This window comes from Scardinius erythrophthalmus (genome assembly GCF_964197995.2).
Source record: "Scardinius erythrophthalmus genome assembly, chromosome: 1".
In the NCBI taxonomy this organism is placed as follows: domain Eukaryota; kingdom Metazoa; phylum Chordata; class Actinopteri; order Cypriniformes; family Leuciscidae; genus Scardinius; species Scardinius erythrophthalmus.
In genome coordinates this window covers 40,999,186-41,022,147 of record NC_138221.1, presented here as the reverse complement: position 1 = coordinate 41,022,147, position 22,962 = coordinate 40,999,186, and the positions used below count along the sequence as shown (strand labels likewise).

At 38.4% G+C, this 22,962-nt stretch overlaps 1 protein-coding gene and 1 long non-coding RNA gene across 2 annotated transcripts; one reads left to right on the top strand and one right to left on the bottom strand.

The window, feature by feature from the left end:
• Window positions 1–9: 9 nt before the first annotated feature.
• LOC308702029 (multidrug resistance-associated protein 1) lies at window positions 10–22,567 on the bottom strand. Its single transcript, XM_081384609.1, has 31 exons — window positions 22,398–22,567; window positions 17,301–17,477; window positions 15,578–15,703; window positions 14,888–15,025; window positions 10,598–10,723; window positions 10,434–10,495; window positions 10,204–10,335; window positions 9,765–9,971; window positions 8,315–8,492; window positions 8,078–8,239; window positions 7,815–7,907; window positions 7,290–7,493; window positions 7,045–7,191; window positions 6,861–6,948; window positions 5,497–5,566; window positions 5,294–5,420; window positions 5,034–5,210; window positions 4,699–4,866; window positions 4,048–4,231; window positions 3,899–3,971; window positions 3,701–3,818; window positions 3,205–3,412; window positions 2,805–3,115; window positions 2,516–2,715; window positions 2,303–2,429; window positions 2,113–2,214; window positions 1,841–1,987; window positions 1,600–1,758; window positions 1,327–1,493; window positions 1,058–1,252; window positions 10–965 (listed from the first exon to the last, which is right to left on the bottom strand). Exons 1-31 carry the CDS (start codon window positions 22,437–22,439, stop codon window positions 857–859), a joined length of 4,524 nt encoding a protein of 1,507 aa, XP_081240735.1. The 5' UTR covers window positions 22,440–22,567; the 3' UTR covers window positions 10–856.
• On the top strand, window positions 5,201–10,899 carry LOC308702034. Its single transcript, XR_014031557.1, has 6 exons — window positions 5,201–5,590; window positions 8,062–8,259; window positions 8,373–8,440; window positions 10,146–10,309; window positions 10,392–10,520; window positions 10,612–10,899. It is a non-coding gene; the product is annotated as an uncharacterized lncRNA (long non-coding RNA).
• Window positions 22,568–22,962: the final 395 nt, after the last annotated feature.

The following is a 22,962-nucleotide window of genomic DNA, read 5'->3' as shown; positions in this document are numbered from 1 at the left end:
AATTACTTTAATCAATACTACCAACTTTTATTTTTCTGAAGCGGTCCAGAGAATACAAATAGCATTTTCAAGTCTGACAATCACACATGAAGTGTGCATGGTAAGGTTATAAATATATAAAAATACAGTTATCATACAGTACAAAATACATAAATACTGACGTAAAGTTTTAGAGTATGGAAAACGTAATAGTATTAAAACAGACAAATTCTTTATAAGGATGACTGTTGCATTGTTTTTAACATGAATCGATGTTTCTCACATCATAAATAGCTTGCGTCTTTCACCTTTATAAGAATTTAGGGTTTAATGTGCTGACATGATGATTAATAAGCTCCTTCAAGTAGAATTGTGACTAGTTCTATAGCTGTGTCTTTTCAGGATCTTCTACAAAACTTAAATTTGACAGCAATGAGAGATGGTGGACATGGCTATGCATGCATACTGTCTGACCATCTGAAGTGTGCATTATTTTGACCTCTGCAGTACATTAATGTTACTCAAGTCATTTTCTGAGATGAGAATGTTGACGACATGAGAGAATCAGTCTGTTCCTTTAGCATCTCAGATGTCAGTTAAAGATTCAGCAGGATAATGCTGAAGCACACCGCTTCTGGAATACTGGAGAAAATGTGGACACCTGCTCTTGTAGAACGGCTATTACGGACAATACCTCTTCATCCTGAGCTTTGTGCTTCTCTTGATTGAGAAGGCAAGACGTGCCCTTTGGTAAGTACTGTGATGAAAAGTTTCAGGTAGTCTCAGAAGGTGTATTGGTGAGATGTGCTGCACCATTATTTTCATAGTCTCTCACGAGTGAAGAGTTGATTCTGTCACCGGTGGTTCTTTTACAGGATCACACTAGCCCAGCCTCGCAGCACATTCGGTAGAACTGACCACGCTGAGAGATCAGATTGGATGGAGAGTCCATCTCTGTGATGTGCCCTCTGTCCATCACAATCACCCTGTTGGGAACAGTTGAATAGGACTGGGTTAGAACATTGTCATTAATCATAACAGTATTCTACTTAGAAATACATGTGCACTTTTTTTGCACCTTGTGTAGTCCATGATGGTGTTGAGGCGATGTGCGATGGTCAGAACGGTGCAGTCCTCAAATTGAGTTCGGATGGTGGACTGTATCAGATTGTCCGTCTCCAGATCCACAGCTGCAGTGGCTTCATCCAAAACCAGAATCTTGGTTTTCCTGAGGAGAGCTCGAGCCAGGCAAACCAGCTGCCGCTGACCCAAACTGAAGCCCAGAATATCCAGTCAGAAACAATCAGATCAGGTATTAGTCAAGTGATAAAGAGGGAGGAATCTTACCTGAGATTCTCTCCACCCTCTGAACACTCATGGTTGAGTTTGTCAGGAAGGCCAGACACAAAGTTCTTGAGGTGTGCGAGTTCCAGAGATCTCCACACCTCCTCATCAGAGTAGCCATCAAAGGGATCCAGATTCATACGCAAGGAACCTGAGAACAGCACGGGATCCTTGGGCAAAAAGGTGTGGTTGTAATTAAAGCACTCAATCATTGAATCTTTTTTTGAAAGTCTGTCATTGCTTTGCTATTAAATATTTTTCCATTTTCAGCTGTACCTGTGGGATGATGGTGATACGAGATCTCAGTTCATGCAATCCAATCTCTGCAATGTTTATCCCATCTATGTAGATCTTTCCTTTTGCTGCCTCAAGGATCCGGAATATTCCGAGAGCTAGGGATGATTTTCCAGCCCCCGTTCTTCCCACAATTCCAACCTGAGTGGATTAGATGAACGGCTTAGTACGTAATAAAAAGGAAAAACACAAAATGTGTTTGTTTCCTCCAGATGTTATTTACTTTTTCTTTCTCATTAACACTGAGGGAAATTTCTTTCAAGGCCCAGTCAAGACCCCTGCGGTACTGAAGTCCATATTCCTGGAATCCAATGGATCCTGATCTGGGCCAGTGTGACGGGAGAGGACTGTCCTCGAAGGTCCACGGTGCCTGCGACAACCCAAGACAGACTTAGTGACCTCAAGAATGAATGTAAAAATATACTTTTTGCTTTTTTAAATATACTTTGCATAAAGCAATTTATGTGAAAAACAAAGCATTTAAACCAACATTACCTCCTTTTTTGTTTCGGCATATTCCTTCACTCGCTCAACAGACACAATGTTGTTTTCTACATCAGTCCATGCCCTCACAATCCAGCTCAGGATCCCAGTTACCTGAAATGTATTTTTTCTTGAGAACTTCTTCCCTAATAGGCAGAAAATAACATGCATGGCTTATTGACTTGCTTAATGAGTTCCTTACCTGGAGAGAGTGGGACACAGCTAGCCCTACGATTCCAGGGCTTAAAGTCGCCCTTCCCAAAACAGAGAGGATAGCTGCAGCAAGGACCAGCAAGTTACCCAGAAACTCTAGATTTACTGCCAGCCACCTATTGGAATAACATTGAAGATATTGTACAGAGTTAGATTGAAGGGCCAGGTCTAGTAACAAAGAAGGAATAAGACTGAATCTGACCTGGTGGCCACAAATCTTGGGAAATAAGACGTTTGATTGTGGTCCACTCGGCTGTTAGCCACTAGGATGAACCTAGGCTGTTCACCAAAGGCCCGGATCACGCTGGCTCCTTGAACGGTCTCGTTGAAATGAGTATAGATGGGTGAACGGCTCACCGACTCTAGTCTACGCAACTGACAGGACGTGGCCACGTAGAAGCTCTGAAAACACAGGAGAACAGATGTCAGATAAATGACTGGCGCTCCTTGTTATGATACTCTTGCCTGCTGAGCAATCTGTAGTAGCATACCTGGATAAAGACATAGAAGAGAGTCAGTGGCAGTATGATCACTCCTGCAAAAGGAGTTGCCATCAGCACGATAATGCAAACCTCCAGAAGTTTGAACACATAGCCCAGCATCATCTTTAGACCATCAGGGATCATGCAGTCAATGGCGTCTATCTCTTTCGAGAAACGATTGAGAAGATTACCACTGGGTGTACTCTCAAAGAATGACATGGGAGAGTGAAGTACATTGTTGAGAAGGTCCAAATGAAGATGCCGGGACGCAATTATTCCTCCAAGTGAAATGGCCACAGTAGTCCCAAAAATTGCAGTGCCTGCAATACGACATCACAGTTAATCATCAAGAACAATACAAAGCCCAAGGATACTCCATGAAGGTTGAGAAATATAAAGGATATTTAACCCTGTGCAAAGCCGAGAGCTCCAAAAACACCAAGCTTCAGATCTGTGTTGACCTGAGTTCCATTTACAACCGGCTCATCTGCCCACAGGCTTAGCCAGTAGTTGTAGGCCAGGGAGGCAGCCTGCTGAAACGCATAGAGGAAGATGATGGGGATGATGAGGGCCAGGCCAATGGTCCTGAGGTACTCCACATACAGCTCCAGTTTCACCTGTGTGACCCATTATGAAGAATGTGTGAGGAACAGTACTCTGGATTATATAGTGCACTTTCAAGCTATATTATGGTGTTCGGAACAATGAAGGCCAAAGGCCTGTAATCAGGGGTTGAAATTAGATCTTTGTGGTGACACGAGAGCATCTGAAACGCTTGACGCTGTAGCTGAACTTTAAAATTGACCTTCCAATCCAATTCTCTGGCTGTTGGTTACATATGAAGGTATATTTTGATGTGTTTACCCATTGTTTGCAATGACTGTGGATGTGTCTCTATAACTTACTCGGCCTGTATGGGCTTTGTCAGCCTGGGTCAGTCTCCCAGGTTCCTCTTGGTCCTGCTCCTGTTCTGTGTCAGATATGGCCTCCATGGTTTGTACACTGGCACTTCCCATGTCTCCACTTCATTAAATAAAATTGACAGAGAGGTGGATATGTATTCTTCAATAACGGTTGCATTTGCATTTTCAAAACTTGGTTACCTGATGAGTTGCTCCTGGGAGAGGTCAATTGAGAAGTCTGTCATGCTGAGACGAGAGACTGATTTCCTGGTCCCTAAAACAAAGTCAATCTGCATTTTTAACCGTGTTTTAATCATTTGTTAAGCTGCACTCAATCTTTTTTATCTTACCTCTGTGGGTGGCACTTTCCTTGCGTTCGCTAACAGAAAAGGCTTGAACGAAGTCAGCAAAGGCGTTTTGCCTGCTCAAAAGCTCGGCATAAGAGCCCATCTCTGTGATTTCTCCATCAGCCATCACCAGGATCAGGTCAGCCTGGGGCAAGAAGCTCAGCCCGTGGGTCACCAGGATACGAGTCTGTTTTAGGGAGCATTATTAAATAAGCTAGTTAGTTTATTTTAAGCCTGTTCATGTCTGTTGCAGGGTTGGACAAAATTCAGAATTCAAGAACGTTCCCTTTTCATTTAAGAGTTGGAATTCAAGTTAAATTGTCCACATCCACATAAAGTTTAATTGGAATGACAGGACGAGAAATTGGCTAAACTACAATTCAAAGAAATTCAGGACAGTAATCCTGTCTTTGTCTGTCTAGCATGTCAACCTTTAAAGCTTTTTATTTTATTTTATTTTTATCTAAACTTGCTTTTCTAGTTTAAAATCACACTTTGCATTTTGAATTTCAGTTTATTTTAATTCTACTTGCATTTCACCATAAATCAAATTGCGATTCACCATATTTTCCTACTTCAATTTAGAATCTAGCATTTCACATATTAGTTTTTAGGGTCACATATTTTGTTGTACTCATATTATTTTAATTGTACCTTATGTTTAAGAACTCCATTAGGTCCAATGACCTTTTTGAAGAGGTGCTGACCCACATGTGCATCCACAGCTGACAAGGGATCATCCATCAGATAGATATCAGCCTTCTTGTAGACTGCGCGTGCCAGACTCACTCTCTGTTTCTGACCTCCTGACAGATTCAGCCCCTGCGAACATTGTAGAAATGTAGTGGGAGTTTTACTCTGCTGGTATCCCTGCATATTTGAAATTTAAAATAAATGTTTTTTTTTTTGTTTTTTTTTATAGCTTTACACTTTATTCTATCATGTCTGGTTCAGAGACGGTGTAACAGTCATTCTCAATCTATGTTCACCTTCTCTCCAATCTCTGTCGAGTCTCCTCCGGGTAGGATCTCCAGGTCTGGTAAGAGAGCACAGGCCTCCACCACTTTCTGGTACCAGCTGTCTTTCTTTTCATGTCCAAACAAAATGTTGCCTTTCAGAGTGGCGTTCTGGATCCATGCTTGCTGAGGCACGTAAGCCACAGAGCCCTGAAAGAAAGTGCTACTAAAATTATATGTGGAATATGTGAATGATGCCAATATATTTTTAATAATGTTCCTGAATGATTTACTGTAACTGTGACGTGGCCACTTTTCTTTTCCATCTCTCCCAACATCGCAGACAGAAGAGAGGATTTTCCACTGCCCACATGACCTACCACCGCCACCAGTGAACCACGTGGCACTTTGACATTGATCCTGCAGAAATGAATCGTTGCCAGATTATTGTCTTCAGAAATGGTGGATCAACAAATATATATTCAAAGTCACCTACCTCCTGAGACATGGTGTGCTATCTTTAGACCAGCTGAAAGTGCCGTTATCAATAACAACACCATCGACATCTGACAAAAGAAGGAAATGAAGAGGTGAGCTCATGTTGTTCCAAACCTGTATGACTTTCTCTACTCTGCAGAATATTTGAATACATTTGGAAGATTTTTCCATGCCCTTTTCAGTTGCAGTGAATGAGAGTTTTCAAGCTTCAAAATACAAAGATACCATAATAAAAGTGTTCTATACAACTCTTGCACAATCACATTATATTTAAAATATTTTGAAGACATTTGAGTTTCATGGACTGCTTGAAGTCTATGAAACTTTGTGAGAGGCATAGACTAAAATTATTTTCACTGAAACCATGAAAATTCTAAAAATCCATGAGAGAAAAAGTCAAATTTATAATGCAATAAATATATTAAGTCAGGTCTTTTCTAAGAATCAGCTAACCAGTTAACCAGAAATTAACTGAATCTGAATTTTTATCACGAATCAGACTGATTCGGTTCTCAAGTTCAACTCACTGATTAAAAAAGTTAATTCTTATAAAGCCTGTTGCTGATTCTGATTATTCAGAATATTTCCTTTTGGTTATATGGAAGAAAGAAAGCCATACAGCCCATGAAGGTGAGTAAATTGACAAATTTCATTTTTGGGTAAACTATCCCTTTAAGTGTGCATTGCATTTGAGGCTCATAAAACTATACCACAAGTTAATGAGGGAACAGGATGATGATAATTATTTTGCTTTATACATTTACATAATTTTTTACCATCATCCATGGTATATTATTGGCTTGTCTTCAATATTCGGATGAAGTAGAGAGAAAGCATTCTCACAAAAACTTCTCTTTGACCTTTGATATAAAAAAAGTTGTATTTTAAAATGTGTCTTTAACACACAAAAATGTGGAAAAAGTAATATAAATATAATTACAGCTCCAAAGCTGAAAATCCCCTTCCAGTGACCACTGCATGAAATCATCATACGCATTTCAGCCACTACCAACACCCACCTCCTAGCCGCACAATTTCCTTGTAGTGTTTGCAGAATTACAGCATTTAAATGAATGTTTCTGACTGACTGACTAACTGCCTGCACAAATGGCCATGTCTTGTATTAGAACTGCAAAAATATTCTTCAAGGTGGGTCTTTTTGGCAGATCAGTAACTCATTATTTTTGCTTTTTGAATGTCGGGTTTTGTTATGGCTTCCTGCATTAGGATTCCACCATCACATTGATAGGGAAAAATCTCTTTACTGCTCAACATGTATAACAATGTTGGTCATCTAAGGCATATAAAGCATTTTATAAGCTTCAGGAAAGTTTGAAAACAATGACAAGCTAATGCACTCACCAGGATTGTAGGGAGCTCTCTCCACACTATCTGGTTTCAGCTCGTCTTGACAGAGAAACTTTCCGAGACGTTTGAGAGAAACCACAGCCTTAGAAACAAGAAGAAACAAAGATAACTTCTTTTTGATAATTGACTTGAAAATACATAAAAGTTCAAAAATTTGAATTGCAGTAATGCTGCTCACCTGCATGGTAGTGCTCATTGCGAAGGGCAGTTGACTGAGTGGAGCTTTGAGAATATTGATGAGAGCCATGGACACAAAGACCTTCTGAGCATCCAGAACATGCCTATCATCTATCAACACGTACACTCCAAACATGGCGAATGCAATCTGAAGGCAAAGTGGTGTACAAGGTTACAATTTTCCAGTTGTTAGGACTATATTCATTTGTTAAGATGATGAAATCATCCAGGAATTATGAAATGTACCAAGAAAGTTGAGGAGTTGAAGGAGGCGATCGATATTGAGTAAAGGATCTGAGACTTCTTCAAAGCATTTAGCTCTTTTTCCCTGTAGCCAAGAACACGTTCTCTGAAAGCATTCTCCCAGGCATAAAACTTCAGGATCTTTATTCCGCTCAAAATCTCATTCATAAGCTTAATGCGGCCGTCCATGTACTTCATCTGGACCTCCTGAGAGCAGAAAACAGGTTAAAACGTGTGTGAATTGAGAATCATGCAAGCAAAGTTGTTTACAAAACCAGAAAGAAACCAATATGGCCAAGTTTCAATTCTTTAGATGTTTCAGTCAAAGCTAATAAAGACATTTCAGTTTTACAGCAATACTGTGGTTTATGTTTATGGACAGAACTGGACTGACTGGCCTCATGCTCATGTTTTAAATTATCAGAAGACATGAAGTTCCTGGGATGACGCTGTGTACCGACACGACCTCGCCGCTGCCCGATTATTATGGAAATGTTATTTGACTCCATGGAAAAACATGGATGATACCTGGAGCTTGCTTCTCATTTTGGCAATTAACCCATTTAAAGGGAAGATGAGAATCACAGTGGCGATGCCAGCCAACGCAGATGGGCCGAGATGCTGTACAGAGATGACACATTGAAATGAATGAATTTTACATCTGTACTCTTAGAAAAACTGTGCAAATATTTTAGGACATCTTTATACCTTATTTATCCCCGAAACATTAGTAGTAGCTTACATATGAACACATCTTTACTGCTTCTCTTCGTAGAAGCATCACTTCTCACCTGCCAGAGGAAGAAAAGGCATAAGGCGATTTCAATCGGGGCCACCCAGACTGCATTGAAGTACACCACGAAATCCATGAGTTTCTGGGTGTCAGCCGAAACCAAGTTCACTATCTCTCCGACTGTACATGTTCTACGGGCTGCGCTGTTGATGACCAGAGACTGTGGAGACAAAAATGAATGTGAGAACCATTATATGCATCTTTGCATTTCTTAGTAAACAGTTCAAAAACCTACCTTCCTGTACACTAGGCCCATAACTGCAGTTTTAACCCTCATGCCCACCGTGAAGCAGGTATACATGTACTGATGGTTGAACAGGGACTGCAGACAAGACAACAGGAACATCAGAAAGGCAAAGAGGTAACCCTTCCACAAGGGGGCATCTTCATCCCTCACAAAGCCGAGCAGCAGGCTGAAGAACAAGAAACAGACATTGTTATGATTTACTGACAGCCAAACAGTAGCACACCATTTTTGCTAGTTAAGTTAAATTTAATTTAATTTTGTCTTTATTTAACTTGAAATACAGCAAACCCAAGCCAAACCTAAAAAAAAACTGGGACTGAACAAATACGGCTGAGCCTAAACAACAACCCCGGGCACACGCATCAACGTTTCTCAGAGTGCACAAATTGTAAAGGGGTGTTTTGATGGCCACGGTTCCTGTGGTTCTGGAGCAGTGAACCCGCCACACTGCTCTTGGCTAGTTATATGCCAAATGAAGTGGCTTAATTTGATGATCCAACTGCCGTTTCTTTGCATTTTTAGGGCTAAAACTCAGCCACAAACAATATGATGCTGCAGAGAGCAGACTCTTCTTAGCGTCGTGGTGCATGGGACAAAATTAACAGTGTGTGGCTGTACCACAGCAGGATGTGGGGGGTGTTGGGGGGCTGGCTGAGTGTGAACTCAGTATTGAGTTCACACTCAATACTGAGAAAGGGCAACAAGTTCATAGACATTTAAGTTTCCCCTTACAAATTTCTGTTTTTGCTGCACAACACTTTAAAATGATGTGCCAAAGTTCTTGCTCTACATTTTCACATTGGCCTTACATGTAGATGTTTTGGTTTTGCACACAAAGAAATGAATAGCAATGAAAAATATTTTTAAAAGTCTTGTGCAGTAAAGTTTTGTAGTACAGCAGTCAACACATTCTAAACATTCACATTCTTTTTTTTTAAATAAATGAATACTTTTATTCAGCAAGAATGCGCTAAATTGAATTTTTATGAATGTCTTTACTGTCACTTTTAATCTATTTCAAATAATGCTGTTCTTTTGAACTTTCTATCCATCAAGGAATCTTATAAAAATGGTTTCCACAAAAAAACTAAGCAGCACAACTATTTTCAACATTGATAATAATAAGAAATGTTTACTGAGCATCGAATCATCATATTAAAATTATTTCTGAAGGATCATGTGACACTGAAGACTGGAGTTATGATGCTTTGACTTCACAGCAGTAAATTACATTTTAATATATATTGTAATAGAAAACTAATATTTTTACAATGTTGCTGTTTTACTGTATTGATCAAATAAATGCAGCCTTGGTGAGCAGAAGAGACTTCTAAAAACATAAAAAAATCGTTCAGACCCCAAACATTTGTACAGTGTATGTTTTGCACTATATACAGTATCACTGTATATGCCATGACAGAATTACTGCCTCTCTCACCTTAACACTTGTGGTATGGAGAACATGAAAGCATCCTGAATGACCAAACAGAGAGTCCCAGTCAGAAAGTAGGGGCCAAAGTTTTTGGCTAGTGTGCGTAGCAGACAGAAGCCTGAGCTTTGTTCTGTATGGAGTTTTCTGAGCAGCTGCTTCTGCTCGCTCAGCTTATAACCAAGAGCTTGTGATCCGTTCAGAGAGCTCCCTTGGCTGTGTTTGAAGGAGAGAACACAACATTTGTAACCGTGCTTACTGCTTTCTGGAATGGCATTGCTAGCATTGTTGCAACTTTGTTAACTAATAATACAAATAAATCAGCAGTTATGAGCAGGCAGATTATGGATGTTACATATTTTACTGACTAAATCTCATACGTGTGCACAGTATAAATCATAATCCCAGGATGGAAAACATGCAGTTAAGGAAATAGCAGGTGTCTTACTGTTGCAGTTTGGCTCGTTGCTTGGCCCACTCTTTCTCTAGATCACAGATGATTTTTTCAGATGTATCCTCTTCACGTAGAGACCAGAGGTCTTCAGCTTTTAAAGGTGAGCGGTAGCCCTTTACCACCAATCTGTGGAGCACAAATATGTGTTTCTCTCTATATCTCAGTGGGTTTTTATTCCCCAGACCTTCACAAGAATGTAATGAGAGACAAAAAGTTGACTCTACCTGCCGTACCACCAGAAAAGTATTTTTGAAAGGAAAGAAGCATCCTCAACTGGACATGGATTCTAGTGCAAAAAGCAATATTTCCAGGTATTATTTTTTAACCGTTTTCCAAATAATAGTTTACTCATAAAAATAAAAGGAAATCAACATTGATGACACTCTACCTTTACATATACAGGTTTAAAAGTTGCTGGGCGTTTATCAGCAAAACAGCTGAGGATGAGCTGAGCCAGCTGGAGAGAGAAGAATGTGAAAAATGCCACGAATCTCATCGCATCCGCAGAGAAACCCTGAAACACACATGACTGGATATCAGTAGAATGTAGACAACAGTGTGGAGAACAATACGGTCGGTGCACTGATTTTAAATTGGAAGCATAAATGTTTATTTTTTCCATGCTTTTTTGTGTGATGATTTTAGATAAACTAGTATAAAACATAACATTTCATAATGAAAACTTATATTGAATTTGTTGTGGTAAAAGTCATTTTTAATCAGCTAATAATTCATCTGTAAAATAAGTACTTTTCATGCTAAGTATATATATAATTGCTTATATTAATATATTATAATAATATATACATATTTTGTTTAATGCATGTTTTCATTTCTTCATGAAAATTTGATCAAACAATAATTTTTAGATCCCCTGTAGACCTGCCAGGCAGTACTGAACAAAAAAAACACTTGATTTCTTAGGACAAATTGAATTATATGACGATACGATGAATTATTAAATAACTCTGCATGTTTTCATTCTCCCCTTCTGTGGAGATGCCATACCCGGCACATAAGTGATGCATACACATTTGCCAGGGATTTCCCAAGGAGTCATTCGCCACATAACCTGAATGCTTCCTGTGGGACTATAGCCTGCCCTAGTACCAGGGCTGATCTGAGATCAGCCGCCCACTTTGTCTCACCGCAGTGTGCAGAGGCGGGACTGGTGGCTGATGTGGGGAGTGTTCTTTTGGGGATGATGCCTGCTGTTCCCCGCCCTTCCTTTCAAAGACCTCAGCTTATTATAATGACCTAAATGTTCCATCAAACTAGGATTAATGACTCAACAAATCTATTTATGAACACCTCTAAATCATGGTATAAAAATACAGACCACAGAAAGATCTTCATGCCAACAGTCTGAGACTCTTCATTCACAACCTCTAATAGTAGAAAGTTATTGGTAATGGTGTTCAGTGAGTATTCAATCGCACACTGGCCTATGAAGCTATCTTGTCATTTTTCTCCTGGTATCCATGCTCTTGTCATATTTGTGCACCCTATAGGAAAAATTGAACATTTTATTCAAATATTAACTTGTTGAAGATTTTGTTTGCATATTGCATATTGAAACATGCCAGATTGTGCAGACAGTTTTTGGGCAGGCTATCATACAAAGGAATTATGAACAAGTATATTTATTTAATTAAAGGGGTGGTTGATTATGATTTATTTATGATTTATGATTTATGATAACTTTTTTAACTTTAGCTAGTTTGTAATGTTGCTGTTTGAGCATAAACAACATCTGCAAAGTTACAACGCTCAAAGTTCAAAGCAAAGGAAGATATTTTCTTTTAAAGAAATCACTTTTTAAGGACTACAATAAATGGCTGGTAGGGACTACATGACATTCCTCCCTGTTTAGTGACATCACCAACCCTAAAATGTACATAAACCCCCCCGCCCCCTGTAGGCTACACGATTTATAGATTATCAAGACAAAATATGCTAATCAGTGACTAGAAGATAACTACACATAAGCTACATAAATTCATCAACTAACCATTCAGAAACTTCCTGTTGCACTCTACATGTTGTCACTTCTTCTTGAGTCTCTCCATCATTGTCTGAATCCGGTTTGAACATAAAAGGCAAAAAGTTTTAGAAATTTTCAGTGCATGTCTGTGTGAGTGCAAGCTGTTGAAGCTCCGCCCCCTGTGCCGGGAGCAGCAGCTCATTTGCATTTAAAGGAACAGACACAAAATGGTGCGTTTTTGCTCGCCCTCAAAAATGTACAATTTTAACATGCTATATAAAAATATCTGTGGGGTATTTTGAGCTAAAACTTCACATACACACTCTGGGGACATCAGAGACTTATTTTACATCTTAAGAAAAGGCCATTATACCACCCCTTTAAAGATAATATTTATGAATTATAAAACGCTTTTGCTTATAATGCTGATGTTTGTATCATTGTAATACAGTTTTCGCATTTGTTGTTTGGGACAAAGTTTAACCACCCAGCACTTGATCTATGTGTGTAGACAGTGCATAATGCAAGGTTCAAGATTTGTTTGAGAGAAAATATGCTGAGGCCTGGATCTGCTGCTGAAAGTTTTACAGGGGCCACAGAAGGCATCCATTCCCATGGACTTCTGACAGAAATGGTGTCAAATGGCCAAGCTACAAGAGAAAGTGGCAGCGCAGGCCTCTTTAAGAGTATGTAAACACAAGCTTCACTCAAATGGTCACAGTCCAAACTCTGGACACAACAGATCCCACCACAAACCAAGCTTCAGTTCCTATGTAAACGATGTCATCACTGAGCTGTACGCGACTTCATTACTTTTTTTTTTTTTACTTCCTTACAGTATGTTTACTTCCTTACTGTACTCAAGCAACCTAGATTTTACAAGTATCTGTTATCAAAAGTCAGTATTTTAATTTTGGGAAACTCACTTTTACTACATGTAAAGAGGGAGACCTGATCTGACGGCAGGATGGCGCTGGCTCTGACACACACACACACACACACACACACACACACACACACACACACACACACACACACACACACACACACACACACACACACATTCTAATTGCCGGTCTCCCTCTTTATACTACAATACATTCCAAAGCATAATATCTTTGAAAGCGTAAATTTATTATATTTTAAAATCTTGCAGTTTTGGGCCATTAGACTGTTGTAAAGTGGCATATGGGTTGAGCCTGTTTTGTTGCCATACTTTCATCACTTTTGTTGAGGGGGCCCCACGGTGAAACGGACCAAAGAGGACCCCACCCAAATTAACCCCACTATCAGACCGAGGGAGGACCCCTCTTCCGCTACCTCACACTGGGCCCCGTCCCATGCTTGGAATGGCCCTGCTGGTAGCCACATAAATAATATAAATATATAACAAAATATAGCCCTAAAGATTATACATTCCAAACTCAATATACTGCCTTGGCATGTGAGCTACATATATATTTCCCCTTCCAGTGTCAAGCTATTTATTGCTAGTCTGAGACGAGATGCAATGACATAATTATGGATCATCACAGCAGACGAGATACAGAGAGACCGATGAACACAGTAACAGCATCCGCAGACGTATGCGGCTTCTCCTATCTGTCCCGGAAAAACACCAGCGGCGATTGTGGCTGCTCTCGCCACTGCCTCAGCTTCTGACAAAAAGGGCATTGAGGGAAGTGGAAAGGGAAAACCGACAGGCCTGCCCAGAGAAGAGCACCATCTGTAAGCACTCTGTTTACACACCGCTGTGTTAGGCTCTCAGACACAACACAGTTAAATTTAGAGAGTGAGATTGAGTAACATTCATTTGAAAAAAACATTCGAGGGCCCGTGTTACGCATACGTAAAGGGTGAACAACAAAGTTTGTCATGATTCCTGTCTTGTGTTCTTGTGCGGACTTTTATGTTATTTTCCTGTTCTGTGCCATGTTTTGTGGTCGTTTGTAGTTTTTCTTGTTGATTAGTTCCTGATTGTTCCCAGGTGTGTCTTGTTTTCCGATCTCCCCTTGAGTGTATATATACCCAAGTGTTTCTTTGTCTGGAGTTATTTGTCTGGTGTTGTCCTTAGTGGATGTTTTGTGTGAGTTGGTTTCAGTTCTGTTTTACACCGGCTGTGTTTGGATTTACTCTGGTTTTTGCCTGCCCCCTGTTGCCTGGATGTTTTTGTGTAATTTTTTTAATAAACTGCCATACTGCACTTGCACACCTCTTCCTTGTTTCTGAAACACTCCGTGTTACAAAAGTATAGACATTTTGTATTGCCAGAAATTCAGAGATTAAGGCAACAAGTCAAATTAACTCATTTCTCAAAGCACCATTAATGGCTTTTATATTAGAAACCCTACAAAAAGGGGTCCAAAAGTTTGTGACCACAAGTATAAATGCTTATTTTTTTGTATTTTTCCAATTTAATCTGTTTTATTGCTATTATTATTAGTAATACAATTATATTGTCAGCAGCACTCCTAAAATAGTGCAGAATCTTTTTTAGAATCCTAAAACTCTCTGGGGTTTAAATTAGATTTCAAATTCGAGATTTTTGATGTACTATCAGACATTTGAGCCCCTTAGTACATATTGGGTGAACTCAGGTAAACTGAGATTACAAAATATCTCTAACTAAATTAAAATATATGCTAATAATATATATTTTTATACAGTCGTTTGGTATACTAGGGATATACAAACCTCGTCTATGATGGCTTGTATGTTGGCTCTGAGAGGCACAAGCGAGCAGACGATTGCCAGCGTCCAAAACAGGAAGAGAAAGACAGAGGACCGAAAGCCCCTCAGCCTCTCCAAGTGAATCACCAACACTGCCAGTATCTGAGGACACAGTTTATTTCAGTCAGTGTGCTAGTTGAGGTCAATAGAGAAATCCAACACTCACTAGAAGAAGAGGATTGAATACCATTAGATAGCTTAGACGTGGAGTTTTTGTTGATACATTTTGTATTGATTCTATGCAGGTAAGCATAGACTACTGTGAATGTTTAGTCTGTGTCAGGACTTTAAAATGGATTTATCTTGTTGGGCAGATCTGGGGGGGTGGGGGGGTGGGGGGGTGGGGGAGGGGAGTCATTTACTACAACCACTATTGACACTGCTGTCTGCTGTGACCAGAGGTAAAAGAAGCTTATTTATCCTGACCCCTTCAGGAATCTTCTGCCAGACGTCTAGCCACAAAGAGATTTCTTCATTCAAGCTTAAATATAACAGATCATAAATCTTAACTATCCTCTAAAAGAGTTCATTGAAAAAAGAAATAGAATTCCAAACATATATTTGGACACTTATATTTCTGAAATCAACATGGTATTTCATAACAGTCCTAAATGGAAAGGGGAGGTTCAGGAGAATAGTAATATTATGATTTACCATGGTAAGGCTGCGAATTATAGGGCTCAGGAGAAAGACCATGTGATGCTCGATATCTCTGCTCCTTTCCACCAGCAGATAGACCATCTCCAGGAAACCAAAGGAAGCCAGACAGAGACCCAAACCCTACAAGACATGAACACAGACTTGTAAGCATTAACTGCAACGTTGTGGTGTCATGCCCCCAAAAATTGTTATTAACTTGCATTACCGATCACAAGTTTTTAAAAGTCTCTTATGCTCATCTAGGCTGCATTTATTTGATAAAAAAAATCAGTAAAACAGTATTATTGTTAATAAAAATAACTTTTCTACTTGAATCCATTTTAAAAGTAATTTATTTCTGTGATGTCAAAGCTGAATTTTCAGCATCATTCAGTCTTCAGTGTCACTTGATCCTTAAGAAATCATTCTAAAATGAAGATTTGCTGCTCAAGAAACATTTCTAATTATCATCAATCTTGAACAGAGTTATGCTGCTTCATAGTTTTTGTAAAACAATCTTTTGTAATATTATAAAGGTCTTTACTTTCAATTTTGAGCAATTTAATGTGTCCTTGAATAAAAAAACTTTCTTGAAAAAAAAAGAAAAAAAAGAAATCTTCTTACCCCGAACTTTTGAAAGGTATGTGTGCTCTATTAGAATTGATTTACATGTCAACTGGGTCAAAGTGTATGATATGATATGATCTGTTTTTCTTACTGTAGAATCATTTTCCTGCCTTTTACATGCTTGTTAATAATGCCACTTATTTCCAGTGTTGGGATAACTCATTACAAGTAACTTGAGTTACGTAATCAGATTACTTTTTCAAGTAACTAAAGTAACTCATTACTTTTAAAATTTACAACAAAATACCTGAGTTACTTTTTCAAATAAGTAACGCAAGTTACTTTGTTTTCCCATTTAGTGACTGACAGCTCTCTTGTCACTCATGTTGAGACAAATCGAAGTGCAGAGGCGTTGTGTGTAAACATGATGGTTATTGTAGTAGACTAAATGTGAGCATGCATTTACTCATCTCACTTGCACAAAAAAAAGATTCAATATTCCTCAAAATGAATAAAATCATTGAAATGCAGAATCAGAATACTATGCAAACCTCCAATAACCAAATATGTTAAACAAAACATTCATTTTTATGCATTTAATCTAACTTTATTGACCAATGTACTCACTGCTGACCTTCGATGATTCAATTAAACCATAAGCAAAAATGCCTATAGATTTTTTTGTTTTTATTGGTAAAGTAAGTGTTAAACTTTTTTCTTCTGCATCCTATTAATAGGATGTTATCCAGGTTTGTTTGAACTGCTCCCTCTACAACCGTGAATTTCCTTCAGCCTGAGGCTTATTATTTCACTTTATGTGTGAAAGGGTCTTTACATTTGCCCAAAAATATAACTTTTTTGTTATAAAAAAACAAGCCCAGCCCAGGTGAAAAAAGTTATGCAAAAGTAACGTAACGTTGCTTTTCTAAAAAAGTAACTTAGTTTTTCTAAAAAAGTAACTTAGTAATGCAATTAGTTACTTTTTAAGGGAGTAACGCACTATCGTAATGCATTACTTTTCATAGTAACTTTCCCCCAACACTGCTTATTTCTACATTGCCATGCACATAACAATAACCTGTGGGTTTTTCAGGTGACTGATGCTATATTCAAGTCAGGGTCTTAGAGAGGTGGTAACTAGATTTTAGTCTCGATGACCGGTATGACTCACCGTCTTGGCACAGCAGAGGCTGGATATAGATATGCGTCTATTGTCGTAGAATTTGAGGTACAAGCAGTAGAAAGGGGCACAAACCCAGAGATAGAAACAGGGGAACCACACCAGTATTGTGTGCTGGAAACACTGGGTGAGGTCTGGATGTAGTGTGTACCATGTGACGTTCCAGTCCTGAAAACACAATGTTAAACCATTAGTCCTCTTTAACTTGTTACATGAGTGATTCTATAATTATTAATAACTAGGTGCAGTTTACAACTTATTCGATTTTATTCACTCACAGTGAATTACTTGGTGAACAAAATACAATTCATCAGATTGCTGAATGTTCATTGATGTTCCCCAGTATTTGTTCAGTCCAAATGGCTCTGTGTATTTGTAATTTATATTAGTTGTCTTGCAGTGTTTGCAACAGAGAAAATGTGTGAAATTGCAGAGAGGTGAAAGGTAAAGCTCCTGTAATAAATCTTCACTGTTTGCCAAGTGGGTTTATGATGAGTATAGCTGGATTTGTCTTGGTTGTTATAAGTCATGATAGGAAAAAAACCTCTATGAAAGTGCACTGATCCTTTTTGAGGCAGTGACTTGGCATGTCGTTCAAAGTGCATTGAATATTTTTTCTTTGTTTTAGCCCTAGGAATTGAATAGAACTTTTACGAAATATGTTTAAAATATTATAGTCATATCAGCATAAAAGCTGCTTTATATTACAACACATGAACAGTCAAATACAAATTTTGTAGATACCAACACAACCAGCACTTTTAATCTGCAGCATGTATTATCCTAGTTTTAGTTTCACAGCTTGTTTACCTGTAAAGATAATGAGGACAAAGTGAGGTACTATTCATTTTCCCCTATTCTGATTGTAGAAAACCACCAATTTCCACAAATGTAACGTACCATTAAACAAATTAATTTAGAGATTTCACTGTTGTAGGCAGATATTGTTTCCACTCAGAAGCATTGCAGCAGAACAAAAAGCATGTAGTGTGTACAAATATTGACATTGCAGAACAGTTTGTACACATTTGATAGATTGATAGTCTGCAGTGAGTGTTGCTTTCTTTAAACTGCATTATTTAAAGTAAATGCAAAAGTATTTCACAGTTGAAAACAAGCAGGCTTTGATATGTGACAAAAATGCTGTTCTGTGCATTTCGATTACATCAAAGTTGGACAAACTCAGTTTGAAATCATTGCCAACACTTCTCTCTCAAGCTGAATTTCACAGGCTCGTTCTATTCAGACATCAGTAATTCACACAGTATCTCTTCAGTTATTTCTGGCTTTTCTATGTTGGAAAATAGGCTGATGTCCAAACGTAGCTGTAGAGCTGTTATGTTACGTTTTATTTTCTTTCTTTTTTTTTCTTCAAACTTTCTCTTGACTAATGAGAACTTGTTTGGCTGTGCCTTATGCTGTGGTTATTCCAGCAATGGCACAGTTCTGATAAATACTGCATGCTGGTTGGAAGGATGGTCTTGTGGTATGGCAGTATATAAGAAATGCACCTTTGGCAAGCCACAATGTAAACCTCATATACACCATGAGAACGGCCTTGAGCACCAGGCTCAGCTTTGTTTAAGCTTGTTTGTTCATGTACATACAATTGGCTGATGGAGAAGTTCAACAGATTTCTGAACATTCACAAGGTGCATTATCTGAACATATTTTCTCAGCCTTATGTTGTTCCCAACCCCATTTTTCCATGAAACACAAAAATAAGATTTTTAAAGCTTTTACACTTCGAAAAGGATGCAAAACCACCATAAATATTCTAAAGTCATGCAAAAACTTTTTATGATGAATAGACCAAAATTTAACTTGTTCTTATAATCTCTTCCTCCATTGATCTGTTCACTGTTGCAACCATTTTTGAGTTATTGAAGGCTGGATCAGATTCATACTGGTTATGTGAACTGGATGACCTGATTCTATTAAAGTCTGAATCAAAAGTATGATTCCTTCACAAATAAAACGTCTTAAAATTTTTTGCTCATGAATGCGCTAAGGAGAGTTGTCAAGATTTTCCGTTTTGGTCTTTATTTCACATCAAGTTTTGAATGATTTCAGGAATGTGGAATATAGCGCAGAAGTCAAATGGACCACTTTTATGATGCTTTCTTGGTGTATGATATGATACTCATGATACTCTTGCATGATATGATATCTATTTATTTAGACCAGTATCTATAACCCTGCAAGTGCAATCCAAACACATGCTGCAGGTTCAAGATGAGACTCTCTGTTCATTACATTGTTGTTTTGGCCAGGATATGTCCTCATCTATGAGGGGGTGTACTGTGGTCTGGGCCCAGGAAGGGAAAGAGATTCTCATTCATGTGGCAGCGCACAGCACAGTCACAGTTTTCCACAGAGAGTTCAATGGACACCGTCTTCTACCCATCCTACATCCTCTAAGACTATGTTTGCACTGGTCTAAACCCAATGACAACCACAGTCTCAGGAAGTGATTCAGAGCGGTGTGTGTACCCTTCCTGCAAGTGTAGGAGTACAGACTGCCAGTCTGCACAAAAAAAAAATGCTTTTTTGTTTAAAATTTTTACCGCTGATGTTTGGATTTATGTAGAGGAAATTTGTAAGGGTGGCTTGTAGTGTAATCTCAAGTTATTTCTTTTGGAAATGGCCATCAATAAATGTTATTTTGATTGTGCACAAGCAGGTCAAACAGTGATGCTGTCAGACATTCTTCAATAGACATGAGCTTATAGCCTTGACCTCTTCATCTCATTTCACAAGCTTTCCCAGCTAAAAATGTAATGTTCTAAGAATGTTGTTCTTATGTTCCCATTACATTATGAAAACACTATTTCAAAAAGTTCTGAGAATGTTCACAATGTTGTTTTAGAAACAATTTTTTTCTAGGTTATATGAACGTTCTGAATAATGTTCCATTGAGTCAAACAGGATTGCACAAAATTATATTCTAACAACAGTAAAACAAAATAAGTAACAGAACTAATGAAACACTGTAGACTGTAAGGCAAAGTCCCATTCAAGGAAAGTCAGTTCATCCACGGCCATAATTGCAACTCTTATCTACTTGAATGGGGAAATAATCACAAACTGTTTTCCAAACTCACTAGTACTAACATATTTCAAGTCAGCAACAAACTCGGACATGAACTGCCACAAAAACATTGTTACTTCATACACTCAAATAAGATTTAATAAATCATGTTTCAGGTTGGTCCAGCCAAGTGTGAGTCTGGACACTAGCTGTTTTTATGGCAAGCTGAGTTTATACCAACTCTTTTATTTATAAGGTATGACTTATTCTGCCAAACTGTGTGTTGTATTTTCTCCCATTCATAGTATTCATAGTGTGCACCTTGGTACAGTATATATACAGTCTTCTGATCTCAGTCGCTTTGGTGCATTTCTCAGATCAGAAATGAAATTCTCAAAACTACTTGTTCGACCTCCACATCATCTAGTCACTTGTGCACATCATAAAAGCAGTTTCTCATTCTTTTGAACAAGTTGCGATTGCTTTGGTACATTCATGCAATTGATTATGTACAGTTGTCTGCGGTTTCCTACATTATCAGTTGCAAATGCCATGTTGCTCAAATGTATTAAATAGTTCTCTGTGCAATAGTCTTACCACTCAAAACATCTAGTCATTAGTTCATCGTATAAGTCAAGCGTATTTTCTACACATTTCTATTAGACTTTTTGTAAATGTGCCATGAATTGATGAATTGTGCAGGCGATTCTTGACTTTCACTAATGAAGAGAATGTAGATCAATCAATGAGAAACCAGTTCTCTGAAATAGCTCAAAGTTGCATCTCATGAACCTTCTACAGTGCTGCATGCAAAAGCAAAGTTTTGCCTAAGGGATCTTTCCTGTGTTTACCTTTCTAATGTTGTATTTTTGCCTTTGTGCCCCTATTTCTTTTTCTTTTCTATATCACAATAATATTTGAATGTTTTTTTTTTTTTTGTCAGACCACTAGTAAAAGTTTAACTATGAATCCTATCCAGTCTCTTTCAGTAAATAACTTTTGAAATGGATATATGCTTTTGAGAGATGAACTAAAGATTTTGCGTAAGTTACAGGCTTTTGCAGGTAATCCAATGTGTGGTGCTGTTTGTACGAATTGTTTTGAGAATGCACATACTTCTTTGCAAATATTAAGGATGATTTGACAAATGCACCAAAGCGACTGAGAAAAACTCTAAACTAAACTTGATTCATTAACTGTTGATTCGTTATTATAAAACAACAATGGTCAAACTTTTCCCATAGTGACTTTGAAAGAACGGTGCATTAATAATGTATTAATAAAGCCAAATATAGCGTTAAAAGTTTGGTCTGTTAATGTTACTGCAAGAACATTTTGTTTGTAAATTTTGGCAACTTTCTGAGATTGTTAGAATTGTTAGAACTCTAGAATTTTAAAATCATCTACAAAATGTGGCCTGTTACTTATTTAGTGTACATCATCTGGTCCGCCATCATTGTGCAATGGTAAATATTGCTTAATGATTAGTGTGTACCATGAAGACCCTAATAACCTCCCTCATCACAGGACCTGGGACGAAATTCTCTTTGGCTCTGTCACATTCACACACACCAATATCATTACATCTGATTTTAAAAGAGCCTTGTATATTCATTAATCTTTTATTTATTAACCTGAATTTCAACACTGGACATCTGTAAACACCGTTAAAAATATAGTTTAAAGTCCAGTTACATCATGCACTGCACACTTGCTGATACCAGCTGTTTGAATGTAAACACACATTTAAAGCATGTCAAAAAAAGTTGTACAAATATTTTCACACATTTAACAAATGTTATGTGTGAGCGAGACTGAATAACCATATAACTGAAGATTAAAGTTTTGAATTCTGTCCTGCATTCAATCTCAGTCAATTCACGTCCCCAAATGTCAGTTACAGTGTCAAAAACAATGATTTTTCCAAGAATAAAGGGGCATAAATAGCAAAAACTGATGACTGGATACAGTTCTTTTTAAGCAACCTTCATATATATTTTATCTCTGTTTTAATTGGCTGTTGAAGTGAGTGAGTTTATTATTCATCTGAGACTCACCCAGAGAGGGTCCAGGCCACTGAGACTGCAGAGGGTGTCCATCCAGGTTCCTCTCTTCTTCACTTCCTGTAGTAAATCCCTGCTCCCTGGACTCAGCAGTGTCCCACTCTCCTCTCTATGTAGTCTCTGTTGGCAGAGTAAGTGTTTTTGGTAGTAACTGTGCCTGTGTGTGTGCGTGTTTCAGCCCCTTTTTTGTAAGCCAGCCTCCCTTCTCCTGACTTGCGTCTCGTCAAAACTACAGTCTGAGGCCAGGTTTGTGTAACTGTCCTGTTTATGAGTGCTGGCCTGCGAGGTGGGTGGAAGATTTGGACTCTGTAAAACTATCTTCCCTGCTCTCTTTCGTCGCTCTGGCCCACGTGTGCCGAGGCACAGTACCACAAACACTCCCCTGGAGGAGATGAGAGCGCCGTGGCCACACCCCGCTCTCCTTTAGGTTTTGCCTCTGTAAACTCCCCCAATCACACCCTCCACCCTGGTTTTCAATAGAAAGGGAAAATGTTTAATAGCAAGTGTGATTTGTATTCTTCAAGGAATGTGTGTAGTTTTTTAACAGGTGGTGTTAATT